Source organism: Acinonyx jubatus, chromosome A1 (genome assembly GCF_027475565.1).
Source record: "Acinonyx jubatus isolate Ajub_Pintada_27869175 chromosome A1, VMU_Ajub_asm_v1.0, whole genome shotgun sequence".
In the NCBI taxonomy this organism is placed as follows: Eukaryota; Metazoa; Chordata; class Mammalia; order Carnivora; family Felidae; genus Acinonyx; species Acinonyx jubatus.
Genome location: NC_069380.1, coordinates 122,514,645 through 122,540,588, shown reverse-complemented (window position 1 = coordinate 122,540,588; position 25,944 = coordinate 122,514,645). Strand labels below are relative to the sequence as shown.

The 25,944-nt window shown below is 35.3% G+C and overlaps 1 protein-coding gene across 7 annotated transcripts in view; it reads left to right on the top strand.

Moving 5' to 3' along the window:
- SLC38A9 (solute carrier family 38 member 9) overlaps window positions 1–25,296 on the top strand; it is an 82,525-nt gene extending 57,229 nt beyond the window's left edge. For 6 of the 7 annotated variants that reach the window (XM_027041861.2, XM_015072553.3, XM_015072552.3 and 3 more), the window contains 5 exons: window positions 5,732–5,838; window positions 16,707–16,820; window positions 18,239–18,387; window positions 23,260–23,349; window positions 24,512–25,296. In XM_027041861.2, coding sequence (XP_026897662.1) covers window positions 5,732–5,838; window positions 16,707–16,820; window positions 18,239–18,387; window positions 23,260–23,349; window positions 24,512–24,677 — 626 coding nt within the window. In that variant the 3' untranslated portion in view covers window positions 24,678–25,296. Of the gene's footprint in view, window positions 1–5,731; window positions 5,839–16,706; window positions 16,821–18,238; window positions 18,450–23,259; window positions 23,350–24,511 lie in introns of all 7 variants that reach the window. The other variant, XR_001430288.3, reaches the window with a different exon arrangement.
- Window positions 25,297–25,944: the final 648 nt, after the last annotated feature.

Sequence of the window (25,944 nt, the reverse complement as noted above, 5' to 3'; positions counted from 1 at the left end):
CCACTTGCTCTCTCTCTCTAATAATAATAATAATAATAATAATAATAATAATAATAAAGAATTAGAAATTAGATATGGGTTCTAAACAGAGAATGTTTTAAGGGCCAAGGAGTTATTTAAATGAAGAATTGGAGGACGGGGTGTATTCCACGTCAACAGAACAACATGTTTAAGCAATAGCTAAGGCCTGAGACAACATGACCCATTTAGGAAATTACAAGAATTTGGGAGGCTGCAGTGAAAGAATACTTGTTGGGGAAGTGACTGGAGATAAGGATAAAGAGGCAAAGCCCAATTATGAAGAGCTTTCTATTTAACTTAAAAATAACTTTAGTGGCTCAAACCATCTTTCTGTTTTATTTAAGGTTGGCTGAAGTAGGAGATAGTCCTCTATGTCTCCAGGAGGTCAGTAAGGTAGAGGAAAAGTAGTCATATAATTCCCTGCCTAAACATAGGATTCATAATGGAGCTGCTCCAGTCAAATTACTACTACTACTACTACTATTAATAATAATAATAATAATAATAATAATTAAAGCTGAGGTCAGAGCTGCTATAGCCTCATTTATTCCCTCTCTCTGAATCAACAATATGTAGAAAAGCAGTGTTAATGAAAACACTGTCAGAACCTGGGGATATAGCTAAAGTACTGCTGAGGTGATAATTCACAGCTGGGTGATGAGTGATCTAGTTTGTATATTGTTGGCTCCTTTGACATAAATGAATTGACCATAAATGTGTGGATATACTTCTGGGGACTCTTTTCTGTTCCATTGATCTCTTTGTCTCTTTTTTTCCAGTACCGTACTGTTTTGATTACTATAGCTTTGTCCTGTAGTTTGAATCTGAGATTGTGATGCCTTCAGCTTTATTTTTCCTCAAGACTGCTTTGGCTTGGGGGTCTTTTGTGGTGTCATATACATTTTAGGATTGTTTGTTCTATTTCTGTGAATAATGCCATTGGAATTTTAATAGGGATTACACTGAATTGCTTTAGGTGGCATGCGTATTTTAACAATAATAATTCTTCAAATACATGGAGATGGCATATCTTTCCATTTATTTCCATTTGTGTCTTCTTCAATTTCTTTCATTACTCTCAGTTTTACCTTATAGGCCTTTCACCTCTTTGGTTAAATTTATTCTTAAGTACTTTATTCTTTTTGATGCTATTGTAAATGTGATTGTTTCCTTAATTTCTCTTTCTAATGGTTCATTGTTAGTGTATAGAAGTACAACACGGGTGCCTGGGTAGCTCAGAGTGCGACTTCAGCTCAAGGCATGATCTCGTGGTTCATGAGTTTGAGCCCCACATCGGGCTCTGCATTGCACCAACAGTGCAAAACCTGCTTAGGATTCTCTGTATCCCTCTCTCTCTGCCCCTCCCCCACTCGCACTGTCTTTCTTAAAAATAAAGAAATATAAGCTTAAGAAAAGAAGAAATGCAACAGGTTTTTGTGTGTTGATTTTGTATCCTGAAATTTTACTGAATTTATTTCTTAGTTCTAACAGTTCTTGGGTGGAGTCTTTAGAATATTCTATAGGCAATATACTGTCATCTGCAAATAGGGACACTTTTACTTCTTCCTTCCTGATTTGGGTACCTTTTATTTCTTTTTCTTGTTTAATTGCTGTGGCTAGGATTTCTAGTACTATGCTGAATAAGATGGTGAGAGTGAGCATCCTTGTCTTGTTCCTAATCTTGGTGAGCAAGATTTCAGCTTTTCATTGTTGAGTATGATGTTGGTCATGCCCTTTATTACACTGATGCACATTCCCTCCATACCCAGTTTGTTGAGAGTGTTTATCATAAATGGATGTTGAAATTTGTAAAATGCTTCTTCTGCATCCATTGAGATGACCATATGATTTTTTATCCCTCGTTTTATTAATGTGGGGTATTAACTGATTGATTTGTAGATGTTGAACTCTCCTTGCATCCCTCAAATAAATCCCACTTAATCGTGCTATATTATTCTTTTAATGTATTATTGAAAACAGTTTGCTAATGTTTTGTGGAGGATTTTTGCATCTGTGTTCATCACGGATACTGGCCTGTAATTTTCTTGTAGTGTCCTTGTCTGGATTTGATATCAGGGTAATATTGCCCTCATAAAGTGAGTTTACAAGTGTTCCCTCCTCTTTTATTTTTTGGAAGAGTTTAAAAAGGATTAGTATTAATTCTTCTTCAAATATTTGGTAGAAATCACCAGTGAAGACATCTGGTCCTGCCTAGACTTACTTGTCTTTATTGAGAGATTTTTTATTACTGATTCAATCTCCTCAGTAGAAACTGGTGTGTTCATATTTTCTATTTATGATTCAGTCTTGGTAGTTTGTATGTTTCTAATAATGTATTAATTTCTTCTAAGTTGTCTAATTTGTTGGTGTGTATTTGTTTACAGTAGTCTCTTATAGATTTTTATTACTGTAGTATCACTTGTGAAGTCTTCTCTTTCATTTATGTTTTTTTTAATTTTTAAATTTTATTTTTGGAGAGAGAGAGAGAGAGAGAGCACATGAATGGGAGAGAGGTTCAAAGGGAGAGAAAGAGAGAGAATTCCAAGTGGGCTCCACACCCAATTTAGGGCTCAATCCCATGACCCCGAGATCATGACCTGAGCCAAAATCAAAAGTCAGACAGTCAACTGACTGAGCCCCCCAGGTGCCCCTATTTATAATTTAAGTCCTCTCTCTTTTTTCTTGTTTAATACAGCTAAAGGTTTGTCTGTTTTGTTTATCTTTAAAAAAAAAAACAGCTCTTAATTTTATTGATCTTTTCTGTTGTCTATGTAGTGTCCATTTCATTTATTTCTGCTCTCCTCTCATTTCTACCCTCTTGTTATTTTTACTTTCTACTACAACTGAGGTTAATTTGTTCTTTTTTCTTATTATTACTTGAGGTATAAAGTTGGGTTGTTTATTTGAGCTCTTGTTTTCTAATGTAGATGTTTATTACTATAATTTTCCCTCTTAGAACTGTTTTTGCTTCATCTTTTAAGTTTTGATATATTGTGTTTCCATTTTCATTTGTCTCAAGATATTGATATCTCTTTTGATTCCTTCTTTGGCTCATTGGTTGTTCAGTAACATGTTATTTAATCTCCACATTTGTGAATTTTCCATTTTTTTTTCCTGTAATTGATTTCTAGTTTCATACCATCATTGGAAAAGATGCTTGGTATGATTTCAAGCCTCTTAAATTTGAGATATGTTTTATAGGCTAACATGTGATGTATCCTGGAGATGTTCCATGTGCACTTGAGAAGAATGTGTATTCTGTTATTGGATGGAATGTTCTGGAAATGTCTGTTAAGTACATCTGGTGTAATATGTCATTTAAATCCAATATTTCCTTTTTGATTTTCTCTCTGGATTATCTATTCAGTGTTGAAAGTGTAGTATTGAAATCTTACACTTTTATTGTATTATTATCTATTCCCGCCCCCCCCCCCATCAGATCTGTTCATATTTCCTTTATATGTTTAGGTGTTTTTATGTTGGGAGCATAAATATTTGCAAATGTTATATCTTCTTGATGAGTTGATCCCTTTATTATTATATAATGACCTTCTTTGTTTCTTATTACAGTCTTAGATTTAAAGTCTATTTTGTCAGATATACATATAGCCCTGCTTTCTTTTGGTTTACATTTGCATGGAATATCTTTTTCCATCCCATCACTTTCATTCTATTTGTATGCTTAGTGCTGAAGTGAGTCTCTTGGAGGCAGCCTCTGGTTGGGTCTTATTTTATCCATTCAGCCACTCTGTGTCTTTTGGTTGGAGAATTTAGTCCATTTACATTTAAAATAATTATTGATAGGTGTAGACTTAATACTGCCATTTTATTAATCGATTTCTGGTTGTTTTGTAATTTCTTTGTTTCTTTCTCTTTTGCTCTCTTCCTTTGTGATTTGATGACTTTGAATTTTTACCGAAGAGTTTTTCTATTGTTTCTCTGCAAAGAATATGGTCATGTGAATAATATTTTATCATCTTTCTAAAAATGGTACCTCTGTTACTATTACATAAATATAATGCTGACTGTTGATCTGAAGTGATGAGGTTATCCTTGAATGCACAATTTATTAAGAGTTGATTTTGGGGGAGGGTGCCTGGCTGGTTAAGTCAATAGGGTGTGCAACTCTTGATCTCCGTGTTGTAAGTTTGAGCTCCACGTTGAGTGTAGACTACTTAAATTTCTAAAAAACTTTTTTAAAAAGCTGATTTTTTTAAAGCAGAAGTTGGAGTTACCTCCACATTTTATTTTATTGGTTACATGTAAAAAATTTTAAAGATTACAGGCAGTAAAGGGGAGAATTTTCTTAAGAAAAATATACTTGGAATTGTTTCCACAAATAAAAATTCAGATAAAAGATAACAGACCAACAAAAACTTAACAGAAAACTAAAGTGTATAATTTTTAATATCTTACATCTTGATTTCTTTTAGAAGCTAGTGCTTAATTCTTATTTTCTTTCCTAAAATATTATGGCAAAAAGTCAGTAGACTTTCTTTTCTTGTTTCTACTTTTTACACAAGGAATCCCCCAAGATGACTTGTTCTCCACTTTGTCATCTACTCTGTCCAGATCTAGCACTGTTTTCATGTAAATCAAGGCCTTATTCCCCCTTACAGCATTTTTTTTCATTTTTGTGTTAGTAGACCTCAAAGACAGAAAATAACAATGCTTTTAAAATATTGTCTTATTATTCTTATTTCATCGTAACTTTGGACTTATTGTAGAAAATTAAGAGAATATAGGTAAGTGTTTAATTTAAAATAAATCCCACTAGTCATGGGGTGGCTCAGTTGTTTGGGCATCCGACTCTTGATTTCACCTCAAGTCACGATTTCATGGTTCGTGAGTTCAAGCCCCATGTTGGGCCATGTGCTGACAGCATGGAGCCTGCTTGGGATTCTCTCTCTCCCTCTCTTTATGTCCCTCTGCCACTTGTGCGCTCTCTCTCTCTCTCTCTCTCTCTCTCTCTCTCAAAGTAAATAAATATTTAAAAAATAAAATAAATCCCATTAGTCAGAAGTAACCACTATTTAAATTTTTGTGATTATCTCTCCATTTTTTTTCTATGCATATGTATATACATATATATGCACACAAAATATTTTAAACAAATGTAAAATCATACTATGCATGCTACTTAAATCATGTACATTTGCCTTGGTGTTAAATAATTATCTAGAACATAATTCATACATACTGTATACCATTGAGCAACTGTATCATAGTTTAACCATTCCCCTCTCTGTAGACATTTAAATTATTTCTAGTATTTTTAAGCAATGCTTTTTTAGATTAGCCTTTGAAAAATTTTAGATGACTAATTCTCCCTTTTCTGATTCATTTTCTAAAAGTGTTTTTCTGACAGATTCAAATATTAGAAGAGGAAGACCTTTAGAGTTAGACCTAAAATTGAATCCTGCTTCACCACACAGGTTTGAGGTTGTGTGACCTCAAACAGGAATATCTGATATAAGGTACCCTCACAGAGTAGTCTTCTCTTGATTCCTTTTTTTGTTTTGTTTTGTTTTCAAGTACTTTGCTCAAGTATAATGCTAGTCTTGAGGAACTTTGTAAAGGCATTTTAATGTTATTATTCCCTGGATAAGGCAAAGACAACTAATTTTTCACAATCAACTTTTGGCCACTAACATTCATTTTCTACTTGTCAGTTTTAATGTGGGTTTTTTTCACTCTCTTTTTCTCCTAGAGATAAGATTTCAGTTTCCACAGCTGACTGGAGTGCTTACCCTTGCTTTCTTTATTCATAATTGTATTATCACACTCTTGAAGAACAACAAGAATCAAGAAAATAATGTGAGTAATTGTCAGAGGAATTACATTTTGTTATTGGATCTTAATTCTTAAATTTAAACCATAGAGCAGTGGTCTGAGCAAACTTTTTCTGTAAATGTTTTGATGGTAAATATGTTAGGCCTTATGGGCCATACAGTCTTTGTTACAACTACCTAACCCTGCTGCTATGTGATGAAAGTAACCACAAACAATATTTAAGCAAATGGATGGTGGCTGTGTTTCAAGAAAACTTTATTTACAAAAACAAACAGTGGGCCAGATTTCATCATGGACCATAGTTTGTCAACTCCTGCTGTAGAGTAATTACTAAAAAAATAAAGAGGCATAGCTAATAGCCAACAGTGGTGATAAAGTCTTTTTTATCTAAAAGATCATGGAAAAAATGAAACAAAGAATAGGTGGGACAAATGGAAAACAAATAGCAAAATAATAGATTTAAACCCAGCCATGTTGGCAATAACTTTAAATATAAATGGTGTAAATGCTGCAATGAACGGATAACAGACTGGGGATGCCTAGGTGGCTCAGTCACTTAAGCATCTAACCTTTGATTTCAGGTCAGGTCACGATCTCATGGTTCATGAGTTCGAGCTCCACATTGGGCTTTGTGCCGACAGTGCAGACCCTGCTTGGGACTCTGTCTCTGCCTTTCTCTCTCGGTCTCTCAAAATAAGTAAAAACTTAAATATACATACATACATATATATGTGTGTGTGTATAATATATATGTGTGTGTGTGTGTGTATGTATATATATTACACCAAACTGATTAAAATACAAGACCTAACTACAGTTGACCTTGAACAGGGGTTAAATAAAGAGTGCTGACAGCTACACCCTCCACCGCCATAGTCGTAAACTTGTATATAACTTTTCCCCAGAGCTTAATTGCTAATAGCCTACTGTTGACCAGAAACTTCATTGATAACATAGTTGATAAACACCTATTTTATATGTATTATGTATTTTATACTGTATTCTTATAATAAAGTAAGCTAGAGAAAGGAAAATGTTACTAAGAAAATCATAAGGAAGAGAAAATACATTTATATTACTGAACTGAAACTGTTGGAAAAAATCTACATATAAGTGGACGTATGTAGTTCAAACCCCTGTTCCATGGTCAACTGTATGTGTTGTCTGGAAGAAACTTAGTTTAAATATAAAGATATGCCATGCAGACACTAGACATAAAAAAGGCAGGGTAACTGTTTTAATATCAGACAAAGTCAACTTCAGAACAAGGAGTATTGCTGGAGATAAAGAGCAACATTACATAATGATCTTTAGGGATCAGTTCATCAAGAAAACATAGTAATCATAAATATGTATGCACCCACTGACAGACCCTCCAAATAAATGGAGCAACTGTCAAAACAGAAAGGAGAAGTAGACAAATCTGCAATTATAATTGGAGATTTCATTACCCCTCCCTTAATAATTGATAGAATAGAAAATAAATAAGAATATAAAAAGCCAAAACAGTATTAACCTACTTTATGTAATTAGCGTTTATAAAGGTCTTCTCTCAAGCAACAACTCAATGCACATTCGTTTCAAATGTTCATAGAACATACAACATAGACTATATGCTAGGAAATTGAATAAATCTCAATAAATTTAAAAGGATTGAAATCATACCAAGTAAGTTCTTTGACCACATTGAAGTGAATTTAAAAATCACTAACAGAAAGAAATTTCGAAAATTGACTAAATACATGGAAATTAAATAACAGCTTCCTAAGTAAGGAATGAGTCAAAGAAGAAATCACAAGGAAAATTGGAAAATACTTTGAGATTACTGAAAATGAAGGTACAACATAGCAAAACTAATGGGATGCAGCCAAAGCAGTGCTTAAAGGGAAATTTATAGCTATAAATATCTACATTAAACAAGAAGAAAGATCTCAAATCAATAACCTAACCTCTACCTTACGATAGTGAAGAAGAGCGAACTGAACCCAAAGTAAGCAGAAGTTAAGGAGTTACTTGTGGCCTTGTCTGCAGATTTTGAACTCAGTTTGATGGCTTCTAACCATGTAAATGAAAACCATGGTGAAGCTCTATTAGAGGCCTATATAATTGTTACTGAAATAAAAAGGAAGAAGAGTTCACTGTGCCTGGGAATTCTGAGAAGGCTTCAAGTAATGTTTGGCAGGGTCATTTTGAAGCAAAAATCCTAAGTAGAAGGAAGTTAGTTCTCAAATTATAGCAAGAATATAAGTCAGGGTCTCCCATTTTCATGTTTACTATTAACTGGTAACACATCTGGCATATTGCCTGTAAATGGGATTGAGTAAATCTAGATTTTCCAAACTTTCTAATTTGGTGACCTTCAATTTTTTTTGATATGTAAAAATAGTATTATGTGATACCTGCCTCTCAGGGTTTTAATCACAATTAAACATTATAAAATAGGAAAAGTATTTAACATGCTGTGGTGTACAGTAGGAGCTAGAAATTTTTTGTTTCTGTGCCCCTCCTTCTTTTTCTCCTGACATTACATACCGTGGATCTCCCGACTAACAGGGGAAAGTATTTTCCCATTCAGAGTCTTTCCAGTACTTTAAAACTTGTTTTGTAATGAGAACATATTAATTCTTCCTATAATGTTAATAGGGTAGATCCCCAGAAAAATAAATAATCGAACCATGTCAATTCGTTCTTTATCTATTCTCTCATCACTGAACTAGATTTTAATTTTAAAACTGACTTTTCACCAAGGGTTCATAGTAATACAAGAAAGTCATGTGTAGAATGTTGCTTCATTGTTTAATAAGAACCATAATTGGGTTATTCTTTATTAAATTGCTTACCATCTTTCATGCACGGGCTGTAGAGAATTATTTCTTTGTGTTCAAGACTAGGAAAAGTTTCTCCTAATGAACTCATTATTTGACAAGGATCATATAACTACTCTTGTTTCTGTTTTTGCCATGACTTCTGGAAAACTTAAGAATTATCATTTGGTATACCTTTTCTTAGACACAACTTACTTTTAGAGTTTTTATCTTTCCTCTCACATTAGATTTAGTTTTTATCTTGAAAATGTTTAGTCTCATTATACTTATACTTTTGTCATAAACAGTTTTAAATCTTCCAAGGGAATAGGAAAAATAATCTTATTTATCCTAAGCAAGTATTTGGAACTTTAGGATGTAAGGGGAAATTGAATATATATTTTTAAAGTTCTCTACTTTTAAATCCCTTCCTTCTTCTTCACAAGTTCCCAGACTAATTGCCACTTGAACAAAGCTACCTACTCCAAGTTTTAGGAAGTTTATAAATATATGTGTAAAATACCTGCTTCAACTCTGCAGGAAATCTGTATATCTCATTAACAGTATGTTCCTTGGTGCTCACTAAGTCACGTATCTATACTAATCAACTCTTCTCACATCAACTTAGACTAAGTGCCCTAGAAACCCACTTGGTGAGGTGTAGAATTCTCATGTATTGGATCATTCTATCCATAAGGCCGTGCTTCTCAAAGTTTACCACTAAAGTCTCCTAATGACAGAGAATACCTTGTATACCTGGGAATCTGTTGGTGAAGAACACAACTTCGACAAATTCTCATGTTTAATTTTAAGCATGCATGTACATTTTTATTGTACTCTAAATTATTTTGTCTTACTAAAAAAGTCTTAAAATCATGAGTTAAGTTATAAACAGACCTCACTTTACACACTTCCTATATGCATGACTTATAGTTACTTTGGTTTAGTTAAATTACCTCAGTCCCCCTAACAACATGGTTCAAATTCCAATTACCACAGGATTTGAACTATGAATACTTACATAAACTAGTAGCTACCTGCCTTTCAGTTCACAAATCACTACTGAAATAACAGGCATATGTCATGATTCATTACCATTCACATCACTTCTCTCAGAGTCTGTCAGAGATTGGTCACCACACATCTCTAATTCACTTTACACACAGACTGCCAAGCGGATGGTTGAGTTGCCCCCTTGTAACCTGGTCGTAAATCCAGATAATATTTTACAAAAATGGAAAATTGAGAGAGGGAATTGGCCAAAAAAGGTGAAAGTGCAATAATGAACACAAAGTGATAATACTGGAAATACAATTTGAATGAAACATAGATGGAGTCATAAAGGAAACATCCGCTTGTGGAAAGGTAGACACTGCTGCCATTTGAGACCCTCCAGATGGGCAGTCAGAGGAATTTGGGGAAGATGAACCTCTCAACGTGAATGAAGGAAATGGTTGTGATGAGAAGAACGAAGTTGTTCCCGAGGAAGTGACACCAGCAGAAAACTTCACACTGAAAGAATTCTGAGATACTTTACAACTTTGAAAACACAAAGGATGAAATGGTGGAAAGCATTGCAACCTTAGAAGGAAGGAATATGACAATTCACTAAGGTGTGGAAAAGATGGTTGTTGTAGATTGTAATTATACTATGAGAAGGAGGAAACAGTTGTAATTATACTATGAGAAGGAGGAAACAGTTCAACCTGTCCTTGGTAAGTTTTTACAAATAAATAAAACACTTTAATTCTCATTGTTTCTGATGTTTTAAAATAGTATATTAAATAAATAGTACTTTTACTATCTTTTTCATTTCCTTTTACATTTGTAACCAACGGAGTTTTTAATGTTTTGACAAAAGTTGTTAAAGATCATGGAACAATCATAATTTTTTCATAGATTATTGTGATTGCGGTGCACTTTTTTTTTAACATCTGATAATTTATTTCTTTATTTTTTATGTTTTATTTTTATTTTTGAGAGAGAGAGAGTGAGAGGGCAAGTGAGCAAGAGGCAGAGAGAAGGAGAGAGAGAGAGAGAGAATCCCACAATGGGGGGGGGGGTATGGAGAGGGAGAGAGAGAAGCGGGGCTCACCCAAAGCAGGGCTTGACCTCACCTAATGTGGGACTTGAGATCATGACCTGAGCCACTGTCAGATTCTTAATGACTAAGCCACTCAGGCGCCCCAACAACTGATAATTTATTGAAATCATTGGTGTCAGTATCTACAATAGTGATTTTGACCACTTGATATTTAATAGTATCTGAAGGGCTAAATAATCTCTGAAGGACTGTGCAAGTCAGTGAGTGGCTTATGGATCCTCGTCTGGAAACGACTTTGGAAAATCTTAGGAATCTTAGTACCTTCAGCTCAAGGAGTTTTTCTTGTAGTGACTCTCAGAGTCCTGGTAGGCCTCTAAACTGGTTCTTTGATATTCTTTTCCTTTGTGCCTCAGATCGAGTCAGCATGAAGCTTCTCCAGGGAATATACATTGTGGCTGATTAGGGTAATTCATATTCGATTAATTCCCACCTCAGGTTTTTTGGGAGTCTTTCCAGTGTCTGTAAGCCATGGCTGCAGTGCACAACTTTCGGACTACTTGTTCCTGGGTGAGAGCAAACAGCGGTAAGACAGGAGCAGGTGGACCCCAGCTGTGCTGCAGCTGCCACCACATCTTCCTCAAAAAGGTGTCCAGGCAGATTTAGTCTCATCCTACTGTGAAAAGACAGGACAGCCTATACTTAGCTTTGCATTTCCTAAAACTCTTATGTAGAATTGCTTTTCTGGAAATGCACACCAGTGTATCTAGAGGTGAGCATTCCCCAGTGGGAGAAACTCAGGACTGCTCAGAGAGATAGACTCAGTTCATGGTTTCCCAAGGATTATAGAAGAGTTTCTGCCTTTCCTAGTGGAACACTCAGTGGGCCTCAAAAATCTGTTTTTTTATGTAAATACCATAAAATGAGTTCTTGTTTCTGCCGAGTTTTGGGACTAGCACTTTGTAGAACTAGTATGTGAGGTTCAGCTGATAATATTTGACTCAAGTTTTATCCTTTGTAGGAAATATTTTAAAAAGTAAAAGCTTAAAAGTTTAAATGGTCGATGGTTTCTTACTGTCTTAATTGAAACTATGGTATGAAATGTGGTCTAGCTTTCAAAAAATCAGACTTCATGTTAACTTCTTAAAATGTTAGTAACTACTAATGATAAACATTTGTGAAGCACTTGGTACCAACAAAATTCTAAACACTTTAAATACATGTAAATATTATATACTCTCCTTTTGATTATACTGAAATTAGCTTATATACTTGCATAAGCTAAGCTAAATGGGTACTATGTTCTGAGAAAAAATTGGTCATTTGGTTTATTTAATGGCTATACTTTTCAGTGGGTTTCAGTAAGGAATTTAACTCATAGAAGTCCTGTTAATATTATGATTTATTTTCTTGAGATTTAAGCCAGAAAATGTGAAGCTTGTCAGGGACTCTGACTTGTTAATATTAATATTATGTTAGTCATTCAGAGCTCAGTAAACAAAGGGTTGAAAGTAGAGAAGAAGGGGACTCTTGGGTGGCTTGGTTGGTTGAGCATCTGACTTCGGTTCAGGTGATGATCTAACCGTTCCCAAGTTTAAGACCTGTGTAGGGCTCTATGCTGACAGCTCAGAGCCTGGAGCCTATTTCAGATTCTGTATCTCCCTCTCTGTCTCTGTCCCCTCCCCCACTCATGCTCTGTCTCTCTCTCTCTCTCAAATAATAAACATTAAAAAAAAATTTTTAATAAAAGAAAGAGAAGAAGACAAAAGAATAAAAGGGCCTCATTTTGTTCTGTATAAACTACAGTCGGACTTGGATGCAAAGACATTTGTGAAGGAGAGCAATGAGGCTCCTAAACAGGTGTAATGATCAGATTTTTCAGGTTTGTTAAGTTTGATTTAATTTCATGGTTTTTTTTTCACTAAACATAATTTTTTTTTTATGGGTAGCTAAATGGGATATAATTTCTATTCTTTAGTAGGGCATTCCTTACCAAAAGAAAACCAAAAAAGTTGTAGAGTTGAAGATCATCCAACTCATTCTTTTTCTTCCTTTCTTTTTTTTTTTTAAGTGTATTTATTTTGAGGGAGCAAGAACGGGAGATGGGCAGAGAGGGAGAGAGAGAGAATCCCAAGCAGGCTCCACACTGTCCACGCAGAGCCCAACTCAGGGCTCAACCCCGTGAACCATGAGATCCATGACCTGAGCAGAAATCAAGAGTCAGACGCTTAACAGACTAACCCACATAGGCACCCCTCAACTCACTCTTTTTCATCAGAATATGTAGTCTCTGTAACCATCCGGAAAATGATCCTGGATTTGTGGACTAACCTCTTGGTATTTCCTTATGATGTTTGAATTAGAACGTACACAGTGCTTTTTGTTTGTTTGTTTTGCCTGTCTTTATTTAGTTTCACACCCTGCTAGTTCTTTAAAAATAATTTGGGATGGCTTCTATCTTAATTTGTTATTTACTTTTTGCTTCTTCATATTAATCTGTGCAGTTTACTTAACACTACGTCATCAGAAGTTTTGATGTAAATGTCTGGGGTAGGTCTGTGTGGTCAGTTTCTGTCATTTTTGTTAGTAAATGCTCCACTGGATAGTATTTTCACTATGAACAGTATGTGGAACAAATTATAAACCATAATTTGAGAAGCAGAATGTGCTTCCAGCACCACTTGTGCCTCCTTGTAAAGCTGGTCCTCATTTTGAGGTGGCGTTCTTCCCATCATTAATTAGTTCCCTACCATCGCCCTGCCAGCCATTGCTCATTCATGAGGCAGAGTAGGTTACCTAATTAATGTGTAGGACTCATACTGTCATTTGTACCTCTTTTTAAACCTATTTTTTGCTTTGAGACTTGCCTAACAGATAGCTTTTTTCTGCCCTTTTCCAATAAATGGGCTTTTAAGAGGCTATATCTCCAGGCCAAGTACAGTGATGGCTTGTGTTCAAGCCAAAGAATAACAAAACCCACATGTGTGCATGGTATTCATAGGTGGCATGTTTCCCAGGATCGTGCTAAACCTCAGCTGCTTTCATATTAAAACATCTTTTCTGTTCTTTAGAGTAGTTTCAGATGAAAACAGATATGCAACTCTTGACCTAGTTCTATTGAATGTACATTTCAACTACTATAAAATGGGCTTTTCTGATTTTAATATTCCTCTTGCATCTCTGTGTGTATTCATTTGTATCCTTTGTTACTCATAACTTGTTACCTCTTTATCTTTGTTCCTGTATTATTTACTAACTACGACACAAATGCATTCAACACTGATCATTTCTCCATTGCATTAGTAAGGGCATGCAATTTGGAGCCATAACATCTTTGATTTGAATGCTGACTTCACCAGCTACTTTCTTTGTAACCATGAACAAGTTTTGTAACTTTGCTGCACTAGTTTACTCATCTATAAAATGAAGAAATGTATCATACTTACATTTAATGAGATAATACATATAAAGGGCTTAGTGCATAGTGTAACACCTAGCCAATGTAATAACTGCCTAATAACTATAACCAGCTTAGTTATTATTTTTTCTGTCCATTTACCAGGTTCTACCTGTGTGCCTCGTATTGTCCTGGGCATTGAGGATATAAAAATGAAAAAGACACAGTCCTTGTCCTCAGGGATCTCATAATCTAGTAATATGGAACAACTTATACATAGAAAAATTAACATAACAACATAATACAAGAACCATTAACCTTGGCTACTTTTTGGGTGTTGAGGGACATTTTCTTTCCACTTAAGATCTTTCATATTGTGAACATATATTACTTTTATAATAAAAACTAATGACAACTGCAATATACTGTAAAGGGTGCTGCATTTCAGGTATATATTCAGTGCTATAAGAACAGGAAAGCAGGGGGCACCTGGGTGGCTCTGTCAGTTAAGAGTCTGACTTCAGCTTAGGTCATGATTTCACAGTTGGTGGGTCCAAACCTTGCACTGGACCATGTGCTGATAGCTCAGAACCTGGAGCCTACTTTGGATTCTGTGTCCCCGTCTCTCTCTGCTCCTTCCCCACTCATGCTATCTCTGTCTCTCTCAAAAATAAACATTAAAAATGAAAATTAAAATAATAATAAAAAGAACAGGAAAGCAGAAGGAAAAACTATCTGTTTAGGAAGCTCTTGCATCTTAGACTTTTCATCTTCATCAGACTGTCCCCAGAGTCTACTAAGGTACACATCTTTTTAGAAAGCCTGACCAAAATAATGTGACAATTAGGTGCTGTTATATAGGCTGAAGACTGTATAGCTGTCTCTGACACAGCCATCTTGGCCTCCCGAGATTTTGCATTTTATAAGACTACCTCTGTTTTTGACTGGTGTTGAGTAGGTTGAAAGTAGAAGGACTTTTTTTCTTTTAAGTTTACTTATTTATTTAGAGAGAGAGCACGCAAACATGCAGGAGGAGCAGAGAGGGAGAGAGAAGATCCCAAGCAGGCTCCACGCTGTCAGCACAGAGCCCGATGTGGTGCTCAAACTCATGAACCACGAGATCATGACCTAAACTGAAACCAGGAGTCAGTCACTTAACTGACTGAGCCTTCCGGGTGCCCCAGTGGTAGAAGGACTTTTAAACATCGTAACAGGAGACTACTACCCTTTGCTATGAAAGTTAGAGTTGCCAGATTCATTTCTGTTCATCTTATACAAGACCATGAGACAACCTTAGGAGTGACTGAAGGCTAGCCTGAAATGGGCCCTAGGCTTCGTGAACTTTAAAGAGGAAAGACTTTGAAAGCCCCCTGGAGTTTTGGTAAGCCACTCCTTCTGCAACCCTAAACAGTTAGAAGCTTTTTGAGAATGCTAGAATCATCCTGCATAGTCTAAGCTCCTGTAGCTTCTTAGGCCTGTCCACCATGTAGTTCAGGGTAGAGAATCCTGGTTTGTTTTCAAGTTGATTGTCTACTTAGACCTAACATTAGGATTTCTCATAGTTTGTTACTTGCTTTTAAGTGAATTTATCAACATTCAAGTTTATAAGTTTCTACTATTGCTCAACCCATTTAAGGAAAGAGTCGTCCAAAAGATCAGTAATGTTCCTTAATGCCAAATGTTCACTTTTCTTATAGTGTTATCAAACTAAAGTAAAATTGTATATAATTTTTTTCTTATCTGTTTTCTTAGCTTTCAAAGCAATTTGTGTTTAAAATGAAAAATGAATAGGCTTCTTGCCATGATTTAGTTGTGCTGAATTGTTTGGCTGTAACTTTAGTGGTGATGGAGACCAGATTCGTGAGCTGTGGGATCTGTTCTGTTTGGATCTGACAGCTGGCTGCGTTAAATATCTTGGAGCTTTTTACTTCACATGGGGGTAGGAGGTCAGGAGGGTAGGAGCAGCAGTGGAAGAAAGCAACCCACTTGATTTAATATGCTGCATTTGTTTACTGCTTCCAGTAATAACATTGTGCAGCTGTTTGAACAGCTGCCTTTTGATTTCCTTTTGTTTACTGTTTAGGTTTATTAAGCTTGTCTTTGATACCTGCTTACTGTCTGCCCTTTAACTAGCATTTTTTCTTTATTAAATATATTTTTTAATGTGTACCAGTTTCTTTCAGCCTAGGCATGCTTTGATGGTTTAACACAGTCATTTTACTAAAAGAAGGAATTTTAATTCTGTCGGTCATACTGAAGATGGCTTATTTTGCTTTCTTATTGTCCCTTAGCTTTATTATTTTTAGTGAAATGTTTTTATAATTTGGTAAATAAATTACCTTAGAAATTAGTCATAATTTTCTGTTGAGTCACCACTTACGTTAATTTACTAAATCTGCCAACTTGTAGCTTAATCTGCATACTCCAAAATAGTAAAAAAAAAAAAAGTCAGGTTAATTGTAAAGTATGTGAATTTTGTTTTATTTAGTTTCTGTGAACAGATTGGATACCTGGAAGGCACATACACACAAACACACATAGCAAAAAGATAAATCTTGTATTTATTTGTCAGTTTTCTTATTTAGTCTATTCAGGCAGACTTAACTGCAAATTTATTCAGTATCATGGGAATTTTGTTCTCTTTTTACAGGTGAGAGACTTGTCCATTGCTTATATGCTGGTGACATTAACCTACCTCTATATTGGAGTCCTGGTTTTTGCTTCATTTCCTTCACCACCATTAACCAAAGACTGCATAGAGCAGGTAAGGCACTAGGTACCCTCTCTTTGTGATTGTTTATACATTCATATCTGCAAAGCAGGCAGGGTGAGACAGTAGCAAGATACAATACCAGACAGACCTGGGTTTGAATACCATCTCTACTATTTACTGTACATGTGAGAATTTAGGCACCTTCCCTATCCTTTCCGAACTTCAGTTTTCTATCCCATGAAGCAGTATAATACATACACCATAGATTTTTAAAGAGATTCTTGAGAAAGCATACTGTATGCTCGCCTCTTTTGGTACTCAAATAGATGATTCCTATTGTGTGCATACTATTATTATTGTTTGGAAAACTGTTACTAGTGCTATTCATGAATTTATAAAACCTCCACTGAGAATACATTCAATCTCCTTATTTTGCAAAGCCCAGATCTGGAAATGTCCTGGATAATCTGATGTCTTTGCTCATCAGTCCCCAATAATAGGTCTAACACTCATTTTGTACTGCATAGCAGCCAGTAAAACAAAGAAAGACTATTTAACCATTAAAAAGAGAGGGAAAGACAGAATGAATAAAAGGCAAAAATTACAAAAAAGTTGCTATAAGTAATACTTTCTTTGATTTGGCCTATCATAAATTTAGGAATAGTATAGTTTCTAGTTTAATGTGACTGACAGATTTCTCACAAAAATAGCATTTTACAGATGGCTTTTTTTCTAGTCTCCAATTCCTCCAATAAGAAATTCCTCCAGTAAGAGTGTTGTGGAATATACAGTGTGATTGATTATGGATGAATTATAAGAGTTATTTCAGCATAATAACATTAATAATGTTCTCATCTTTATAAGAGAAATAAGTTTGAGTTATTACTGTTATGATAGCTTGAAATGTTCTTCTTTTGATTTCCTTGATTCCAGAAGTTCTTTGGCAGGAAGATGCTTGCTGAAAATTCCCCCAATGTGAACAATCCCATATAAAGGCCACTCCCTTGGGAATAGGAATAGCTATGGTATTCTTATTTGAAAATTAAAAAAAAAAATTCTGATTAACTTTTTTTTAGATGCCAAACTAAAATGGATAAAATCATGAAAGGAAATAAAAATAAATCCTTCTTTTAGTTATAGCCTGCAAATAGTAATGACACAAGGTGATCCAGAGCGAAGGGGAAGGTTTCTTTGTCATTTGTTTTAATGTCAAATCAATTGAAGACTGATACTTTTGTAAAACTGAATAAAAATGCGGCAATGTCAAATTTGTATCAAAGTTTCTAAACACTTATTTCAATTTCTGTACTTGGTTCATTGAAGAATGATAGTTAATGTAAACAGTTTGTGGATGAGCAAACCACAATTTGAGTTGCACCTATGTTCCAAAAAAAACAGACATTCCATTATATAAATTTGTATATACTGAATTGATTTTTAACATTACTTCATTATCTTTCTTGGATTAGAATTTTTTAGACAACTTCCCTAGCAGTGACATCCTGTCCTTCATTGCAAGGATATTCCTGCTGTTCCAGATGATGACTGTATACCCACTCCTAGGCTATTTGGCTCGAGTTCAGCTATTGGGCCATGTCTTCGGTGACATTTATCCTAGGTAAGGGCTCCTCTTCTGTTGGCCAGCAAGATGTGCCAAGCAACAAATGACTGTGCAAACAGGTCAGTTTAAAATGTGACTGATCCTTTTGCTATAAAAATTTGCCTAATGAAAATGGTTACTAAAGATAGGTCACTGGTGTTCTTTTCCCTGAAGAGCTTTAAAATTAGAAACTACTTCCTTGTCCAGATTGATTTAAAGATAATCCCCTCGGGGCTGGGTGGCTCAGTCGGTTAAGCATCTGACTTCAGCTCAGGTCATGATCTCAAGGTTCGTGAGTTCGAGCCCCACATCAGGCTCTGTGCTGACAGCTCGGAGCCTGGAGCCTGCTTCTGATTCTGTGTCTCCCTCTCTCTCTCTGCCCTTCCCCCACTCACACTCTGTCTCTCTCTCTCAAAAATAAATAAACATCAAAAAAAAATTTTTTTAATAAATAAATAAAGATAATCCCCTCTAGTTTAGTTATATTAGCTCTGATATCAGTTATGTTTATCTTACGTTTTAGCTGCCAATTTATTTACACATTGCCAGGAAGTTAATAGTATATAGTACCTGTATTGGCAATGTATGACTAATGAGAAGCAACTCTTTTATTTTAGTTATTGATTATTAATATTTACTCATATATTTATTAACATTCATGCATTAAAAAATTTTCTTTAATGTTTATTCTTGAGACAGGAAGAGAGAGAGAGAGACGGAGCATGAGCCAGGGAGGGGCAGAGAGAGAGGGAGACACAGAATACAAAGCAGCCTCCAGGCCCTGAGATGTTAGCACAGAATCCAACACAGGGCTCAAACTCATGCATGAACCGTGAGATCATGACCTGAGCTAAAGTCGGATGCTCAAACGACTGAGCCACCAGGTGCCCCTAACATTCATGTATTTTTACATAAATCATAATTGTTTAGAAGTGAAGGTGAGATACATAACAAGTTTAAATTCCTATTTGTTCCTGTAACTACTGCTATAGTTTTCAGTCTCTTATTGGTGATAGAGCAGTTTTGAGTCCTTTTGAAAATCTGTTCAAAGCTAATCACCCTCATCCAAGAGAAATTTTCATAAACTGCTTCAGTGTTTCCCTAGAACTTCATGCTGGATTCCTGGTTAACTCCTGCTAACATTAAGTTTTAGTATAGATTCATCCTCGTAAAAAGTACCTAGTCCTAACCTATTTTACTTGAAATAAATGGTCTTAAATGAAGAAAACTTTCATACAAAAAATTTTGTAATTACATTTACAGTAACCAGCTAAAACAAGTCTTCATCAGTTCTTCTCCAAAGTGAACTAATGCAGTATTTTCCCTCATTAACTAAATAATTAATATAAATATGTTTGTTTAAAAATAAAAAATCTATGAAAGCAAAAGTCCAGAGGTACCAGGTCTCTAGCATTGATAGTAGCAACAGCTACAGTTCTAACATTGCTCATCTTGAAGGTTGGATTTCAGTACATACAAGACTCCTATTGTGTTTATACCCTGCGTTGTATTTACATTCACCATAATAAAACAAATACAATGAAGACATAGATGAAAAAAATTCTAGGTAAATGAATTATTCCTGTTTTCTGCCATTATTTTGCATAATGGTGGCTATTAGAATGTTTTTTCTTCTTGGAAATAGTCTGAAATTTCCCTTTCATGTTCACATTGCATTTCTTTCTCTACCACCAGGAACACACTACCATTTATCCTGCAGTTACAAGTCCTCTACAGACTGCATGATTCAGAGCATACTTTTTTGAGCTCAGTACCTCCTTTATACTCTTAAAGTTTATTGAGAACCCCCAGGAACTTTATTTACCTTTTGTGAGTTATATCTATCAATATTTAACATATGAAAAATTAAAACTGAAAAATTTTTAAATATTAATGAATTTATTTAAAAAACATTAATAGCGTGCCTGGGTGATTCAGTCGGTTGAGCGTCCAGCTTCGGCTCAGGTTATGATCTCATACTCCGTGAATTTGAGCCCCACGTCGGGCTCTGTGCTGACAGCTCAGATCTTGGAGCCTGCTTCAGATTCTGTGTCTCCTTCTCTCTACCTCTATACCCCCCAAAAGTAAATAAGCATTAAATAAAATATTTTTAAAAAGCAATAATATAAAACTATTACTTGTTTTAAAATAACATATTTATGAAAAATAATTGTTTCCCAAAAAACTTTTATTTTACATTTTCCAAACTTTTTAAAGTTTTATTTATTTAAGTAATTTCTACACCCCACATGCGGCTTGAATTCACAAGCCTGAAACCAAGAGTCACATGCTCTTCCAACTAAGCCAGCAAGACACCCCACATTTTCAAACTCTGATTTGCTAGAAGATAATTGGATTCTCCTATCTTCTGCATTAAGTCTGTTAAAATATGTTGTTTTCATTACAATCTATGAAGAAAATCTACCCTCACATAGACATGTTGGAAAAGCAGTCTTTTAATAGCCTTTTCAGACTATTGTGGATATTCTTCTTTGATACTTTGCCAAATTTTAACAAGTGGTAGTTTCCTATAAGTTAGTCAAATCAGAAATTCAGTATATTAAAACCCATTGGTCTGTCTTACACTTTGGATCCTTTACCCGTGATGTTTTTGTAACATATGTTTAGTCACCTGGAAAATATCATTTCACTGATTTCTGCAGATCTTCCAAATGTTGACACACTTCCTTATAATATCAAAACCCACTTTCATAATATTGCCACCAATTTCATTATAAACCTCTTTAAATATTGAAAAACTGTCAAACTGAGGGTGGCAAGTACAAGCTGTCCAAAATTCTAATTTTTACTTGAAAGCTCAAATTTTATCATTGACAACACATACACATGTTTTCCTTGAAGTGACAAGATCATAAGCTTTCGTTTTTAAGAAAATGTCTGTCGGGGCGCCTGGGTGGCTCAGTCGGTTAAGCGGCCGACTTCGGCTCAGGTCATGATCTCGCAGTCCGTGAGTTCGAGCCCTGCGTCAGGCTCTGCTGACCGCTCAGAGCCTGGAGCCTGTTTCTGATTCTGTGTCTCCCTCTCTCTATGACCTTCCCCCGTTCATGCTCTGTCTCTCTCTGTCTCAAAAATAAATAAACGTCCAAAAAAAAAAAAATTAAAAAAAAGAAAAAGAAAATGTCTGTCTAACATCCAAGTCTGAAGAACCACAGTTTGTCTGCCTTTCAAATAAAAATAGCATTCGTTGGAAAAAAGGGCTAGGTTGCTCTCCAGCTCAGTTGCCCAAGTACTTTTCCTCAAGACAACCATTATACCTCACCATGCGGCAGATAAGCTGTATTATGTACTTCCTGTTTAATGACACAGAATAGCAAAAAGGTGTGTGTCCAAAACATGAAACTTAATAAAACTAGTAACTTTTATTTTTTATGAAGGACTATTTGTTTGAGAGTGTTTTGCAATAAAGCATACAGTATAGAATACAAAATGGTGCAACTATCTATCCATGCTAAGGGGCCAGCAGTTTTACCTACAATTGCTTTTGCAAAGCAAGTAATGTCTTTTATGATTTGAAATTAATTTTTACCTCAGTGACTTCCTGAAAAGGTATTGGGAACTTCCCTGGGGTTTGTGGTTACACTCAGAACCACTTCTTTGGAAAATACACAACGTTGTTTCCTTTTATAACACAGAAATAACAAAAGAGCCATTGTCTCAAAGCTCTGGAGCAATTTTTAAAGTTGGAGTTTCTAGATAAATAATAAGATCTGGAAGCCTGAATATCTTTGTAATTCATGAGGATGTAGGACTAACTGCTTATTTGTGTAAATATTTTTCCTTATTCTCTATAATCTTTATCGGGTTTTAATTACCTTCTGATAACCTGAGCTCACAAGGTTGCTTTAAGGTATAAATTTGGCTTTTAAGAATCAACTTTTTGGGAAATGGAGTTATTTCTTGAGCATCAAATTTTATGTCCATTCTTTTTCTTTTTCTTTAAGTTTATTTATTTATTTTGAGAGAGAGTGAGAGAGAGCACATGCATGGGAGGGACAGAGAAAAAGGGAGAGAGAGAATCCCAAGCAGGCTCCACGCTGTTAGCACAAACCTGATGTGGGGCTTGAACTCAAGAACTGTGAGATCATGACCTGAGCCAAAATCAAGAGTTGGATGCTTAACCAACTGGGCGATCCAGGTACCCCTACATTATTTTTCTATTCATTATTTTCTGTTCACTGAATATCTTTAAGTGACTGAACCTGAAGGATGAAAACCTACCCATTTTGCCTTTTCCCTTAAAGTAAATAAATACAGAAAAACACATAGAAAGTTTGTTAAATACAGAAAAGGGGCAAAATTACTCCAAATCCCAAATCATAACACAATTATTACTGCCTTTTTAGTATAGTTCCTTTTGATATCTTTTCAAATGTTTTCAGATTTTCTGTAGTAAAAATCTAGCTAGCTTTTTTCCAAGTTGTCTAGATGACTTTTTACCATCTAGGTAACAATAATAAGTTATTTTGAATACTTTTTAATATATCCCATCAGGTAAATTATTACCTTGCTGTATATCTAGGATACTTCTGGTTTTGCCACAAATATCTTGAAGTTAATGGCTTTTTTCATATTTTTGTTTATTAAGAAATTCCAAATGCAATTATGGACCAAAGGGTGTGAACTCTGATACACACTAGTTTGTTCTGACAAATCTTAACCTATTCATATATTTATACAAAAGGAGCAAGGTCACTGTCCCGTCACTATCATTGAGTACTATCATTGCCTTCAATTTTTCCTGCGATTTTATTGTCAAGTTTAAGACATTTTCATTTTAAAAATATTAGTAATGAATTTTATTCTCATATTAATGGTTATAATTTGCCTGGTTTTATTTTTATCTTTTCTTCCAAACTCCTCAACTTCTAGCGTTTTCCACGTGCTGATTCTTAATCTAATTATTGTGGGAGCTGGAGTAATCATGGCCTGTTTCTACCCAAACATAGGAGGAATCATAAGGTACAGCCTATAAGGAAACTCTGTCCCTTCATATATTGGCCTTTATTTTTATGGTTTTCCTGTTGATATTGTTGTTGTTGTTAATTTAATTATATGAAATTATTGTATTTAAAACTGGTAACATTCAAATGTAGTTCTCTGCTGTCAAAGTGCTCATGATCTTCCATCACTGCTTCTTCCTGATTCTAGAAGCCCCATTATCCCTTGGGCATCTTTCCCCTTCTCTTTTTCTTTTATACCTTTTTCTCTTTATACAAGATAAAAAAAATTTTATATAAAATCTATAACTTCTTGGAGTACCTGAAGATCTCTAGTATGTTAAGGCTGTGTTCTAAGTTTTTAAATCCATTTCTACTCAAGAACGTGTTTCACTATGAGTTGCAGTCAGAGAGTAAGAGTTGAGATGGGAGTTTAGATCCCATATGGCTCTTTACTTAATATATTTTCTCTAAAAATGTTGTGATGGGTTGAATAGATGGGGAGTGAAGTTGTGACCTCAAATTCTCATGGAATACTGGGCTGATTTCTCTTCCTTGACTATAGAAAGCAGGGCTGAGTCACTTTTTTGAAGACCTTTACCTAAGAAAGTAGCAAGAATCAGGAGAGAGCATTGGCCTGATGCTTATTGAATATAATGGATTTTCAAGTTTCTGTTAAGCTAAGGATAGGGTAAAGAAGAAGAAAGTGCGGATCTCACAGTCTTTTGTTGAGGTATTTTTGTTACTATCTTTGATAATTATGCTGAACACCACAGAGATACTCATCTGTTCTCCTTCTCAAGCAGATGCTAGCAGTCCTTCAAAGACTCAGAATGCATAATTAGTTTATAAAAGATCAAAGATAGGAAGCCTGTCTCCAGATGTTTCTGAGGAAGCAGCCACAAACATGGAGACATAGAAGAACTATGGAGATTGGAGAGATGCATAAAAAACTCTGTCAAGCAGATGCTATAAAGATGAACAGGAAATAATATTTTATATTAGCTTAGCAAGTAAAATGTTTTCAACTGACATGCATTATGTCTACAACACTTGAATCAAAAATAATTTTGTTGCCTTATTAGACTAAAGAGGGTTTAAATGGTACTATATTTACCTTAATTGTAAATCAGCAAAAACAAAATGCGAGATTAATACTAATCCAAAAAGTTTTTATTTCACAGGTATTCAGGAGCAGCATGCGGCCTGGCCTTTGTATTCATATACCCATCTCTCATCTATATAATTTCCCTCCACCAAGAAGACCGTCTGACATGGCCGAAATTAATCTTTCACGTTTTCATCATCATTTTGGGCCTGGCTAATTTGATTGTTCAGTTTTTGATGTGAAATACTCAATGTTTTCTCAAGATCTTTTGTGGTATTTTCAACTTTGATAACAATTCCACATAAATTCACTTGTAAATGGTGTTATTGCTGTAATTCTAAATGTTTTCCTAAGATAATTTGGGGGGAAACAAAGGGAAATGGAGGTCCATTAATAAGTAATTTTGATTAGAGTGGAAAAGGGGGCAATGATCTTTATCTTTTTTCATATTCACCACCTCCTCATTCTCACTGTCTTTTCTGAGTAGAAGCATAAGCCCTTAGGAAAAATCACGCTGGTTTTTGCTTTTACAGTTTTAAGGTGCATAGGTTTATTTTGACTACAGTAAAGATTCTCAGGGTGTCACAGCAACTATTGCCAGATGCTATTTCTGTTTTATGTTTGAATGTATTCACTTTCATTTTATTACTTGCTAGATCATTTCTGCAGTTTGTCCAAACATTTACTGTTTGGGACAGTAAACCAAATACCTCATTTTTAAAAAGAAATTTCCATGGCATCAGTGTTAATAGAGTGAACTCTTAACTGCATCCTTAATCTCTGTTTAAAAGAGAGAAAGAATGTCAGTATAGGCTTTGTGGTCATGAAATTTACACAAAATAAAAGAACTGGGAGAGTTTATTGCTGTCTGACTCCTTTTGTTTCTAATCTAGTACCAGTGACTTAGGTCAGAATTCTAGTTCCCCCAGCCACATTTTGCATAGGAACCAGTATGGTTGTCTCCATCAACCCAAGAGGACTCTTACTTTTTGGATTTCTGAGCATTGCATAGGATGTCATGACAGGACCAATGGGGAAGAATATAGGAAACCTGGCAAAGAATGTCAGGTACATGAGTCCCTATAAGAGAGAAAGGAAATGGGGAAGGGACTGGAAAAGTGAGGCTTCCTTCCTAGTGTGTTGGGGATTAATCCAGGAAACGATTAATTCTGTTTGAGGTAAGACTTCCAAGAACTGGTTCCCCAACCACTCCACCGCTTACTTCTTAAATGGCAGAGAAGAGGTTAAATCCCTGAATCTGAGAAAAGGATTAGGGAGTCCGAATCTTTTTAAAAAAATTTTTAATGTTTATTTATTTTTTGTGAAAAAGAGACACAGAGTGTGAATGGGGAAGGGTCAGAGAGATAGGAGGACACAGAATCTGAAGCGGGTTCCTGGCTCTGAGCTGTCAGCACAGAGCCCAATGCAGGGCTCAAACTCACAAAGGGTGAGATCAGACCTGAGCCAAAGTCGAATGCTCAACTCACTGAGCTGCCCAGGTGCCCCCTC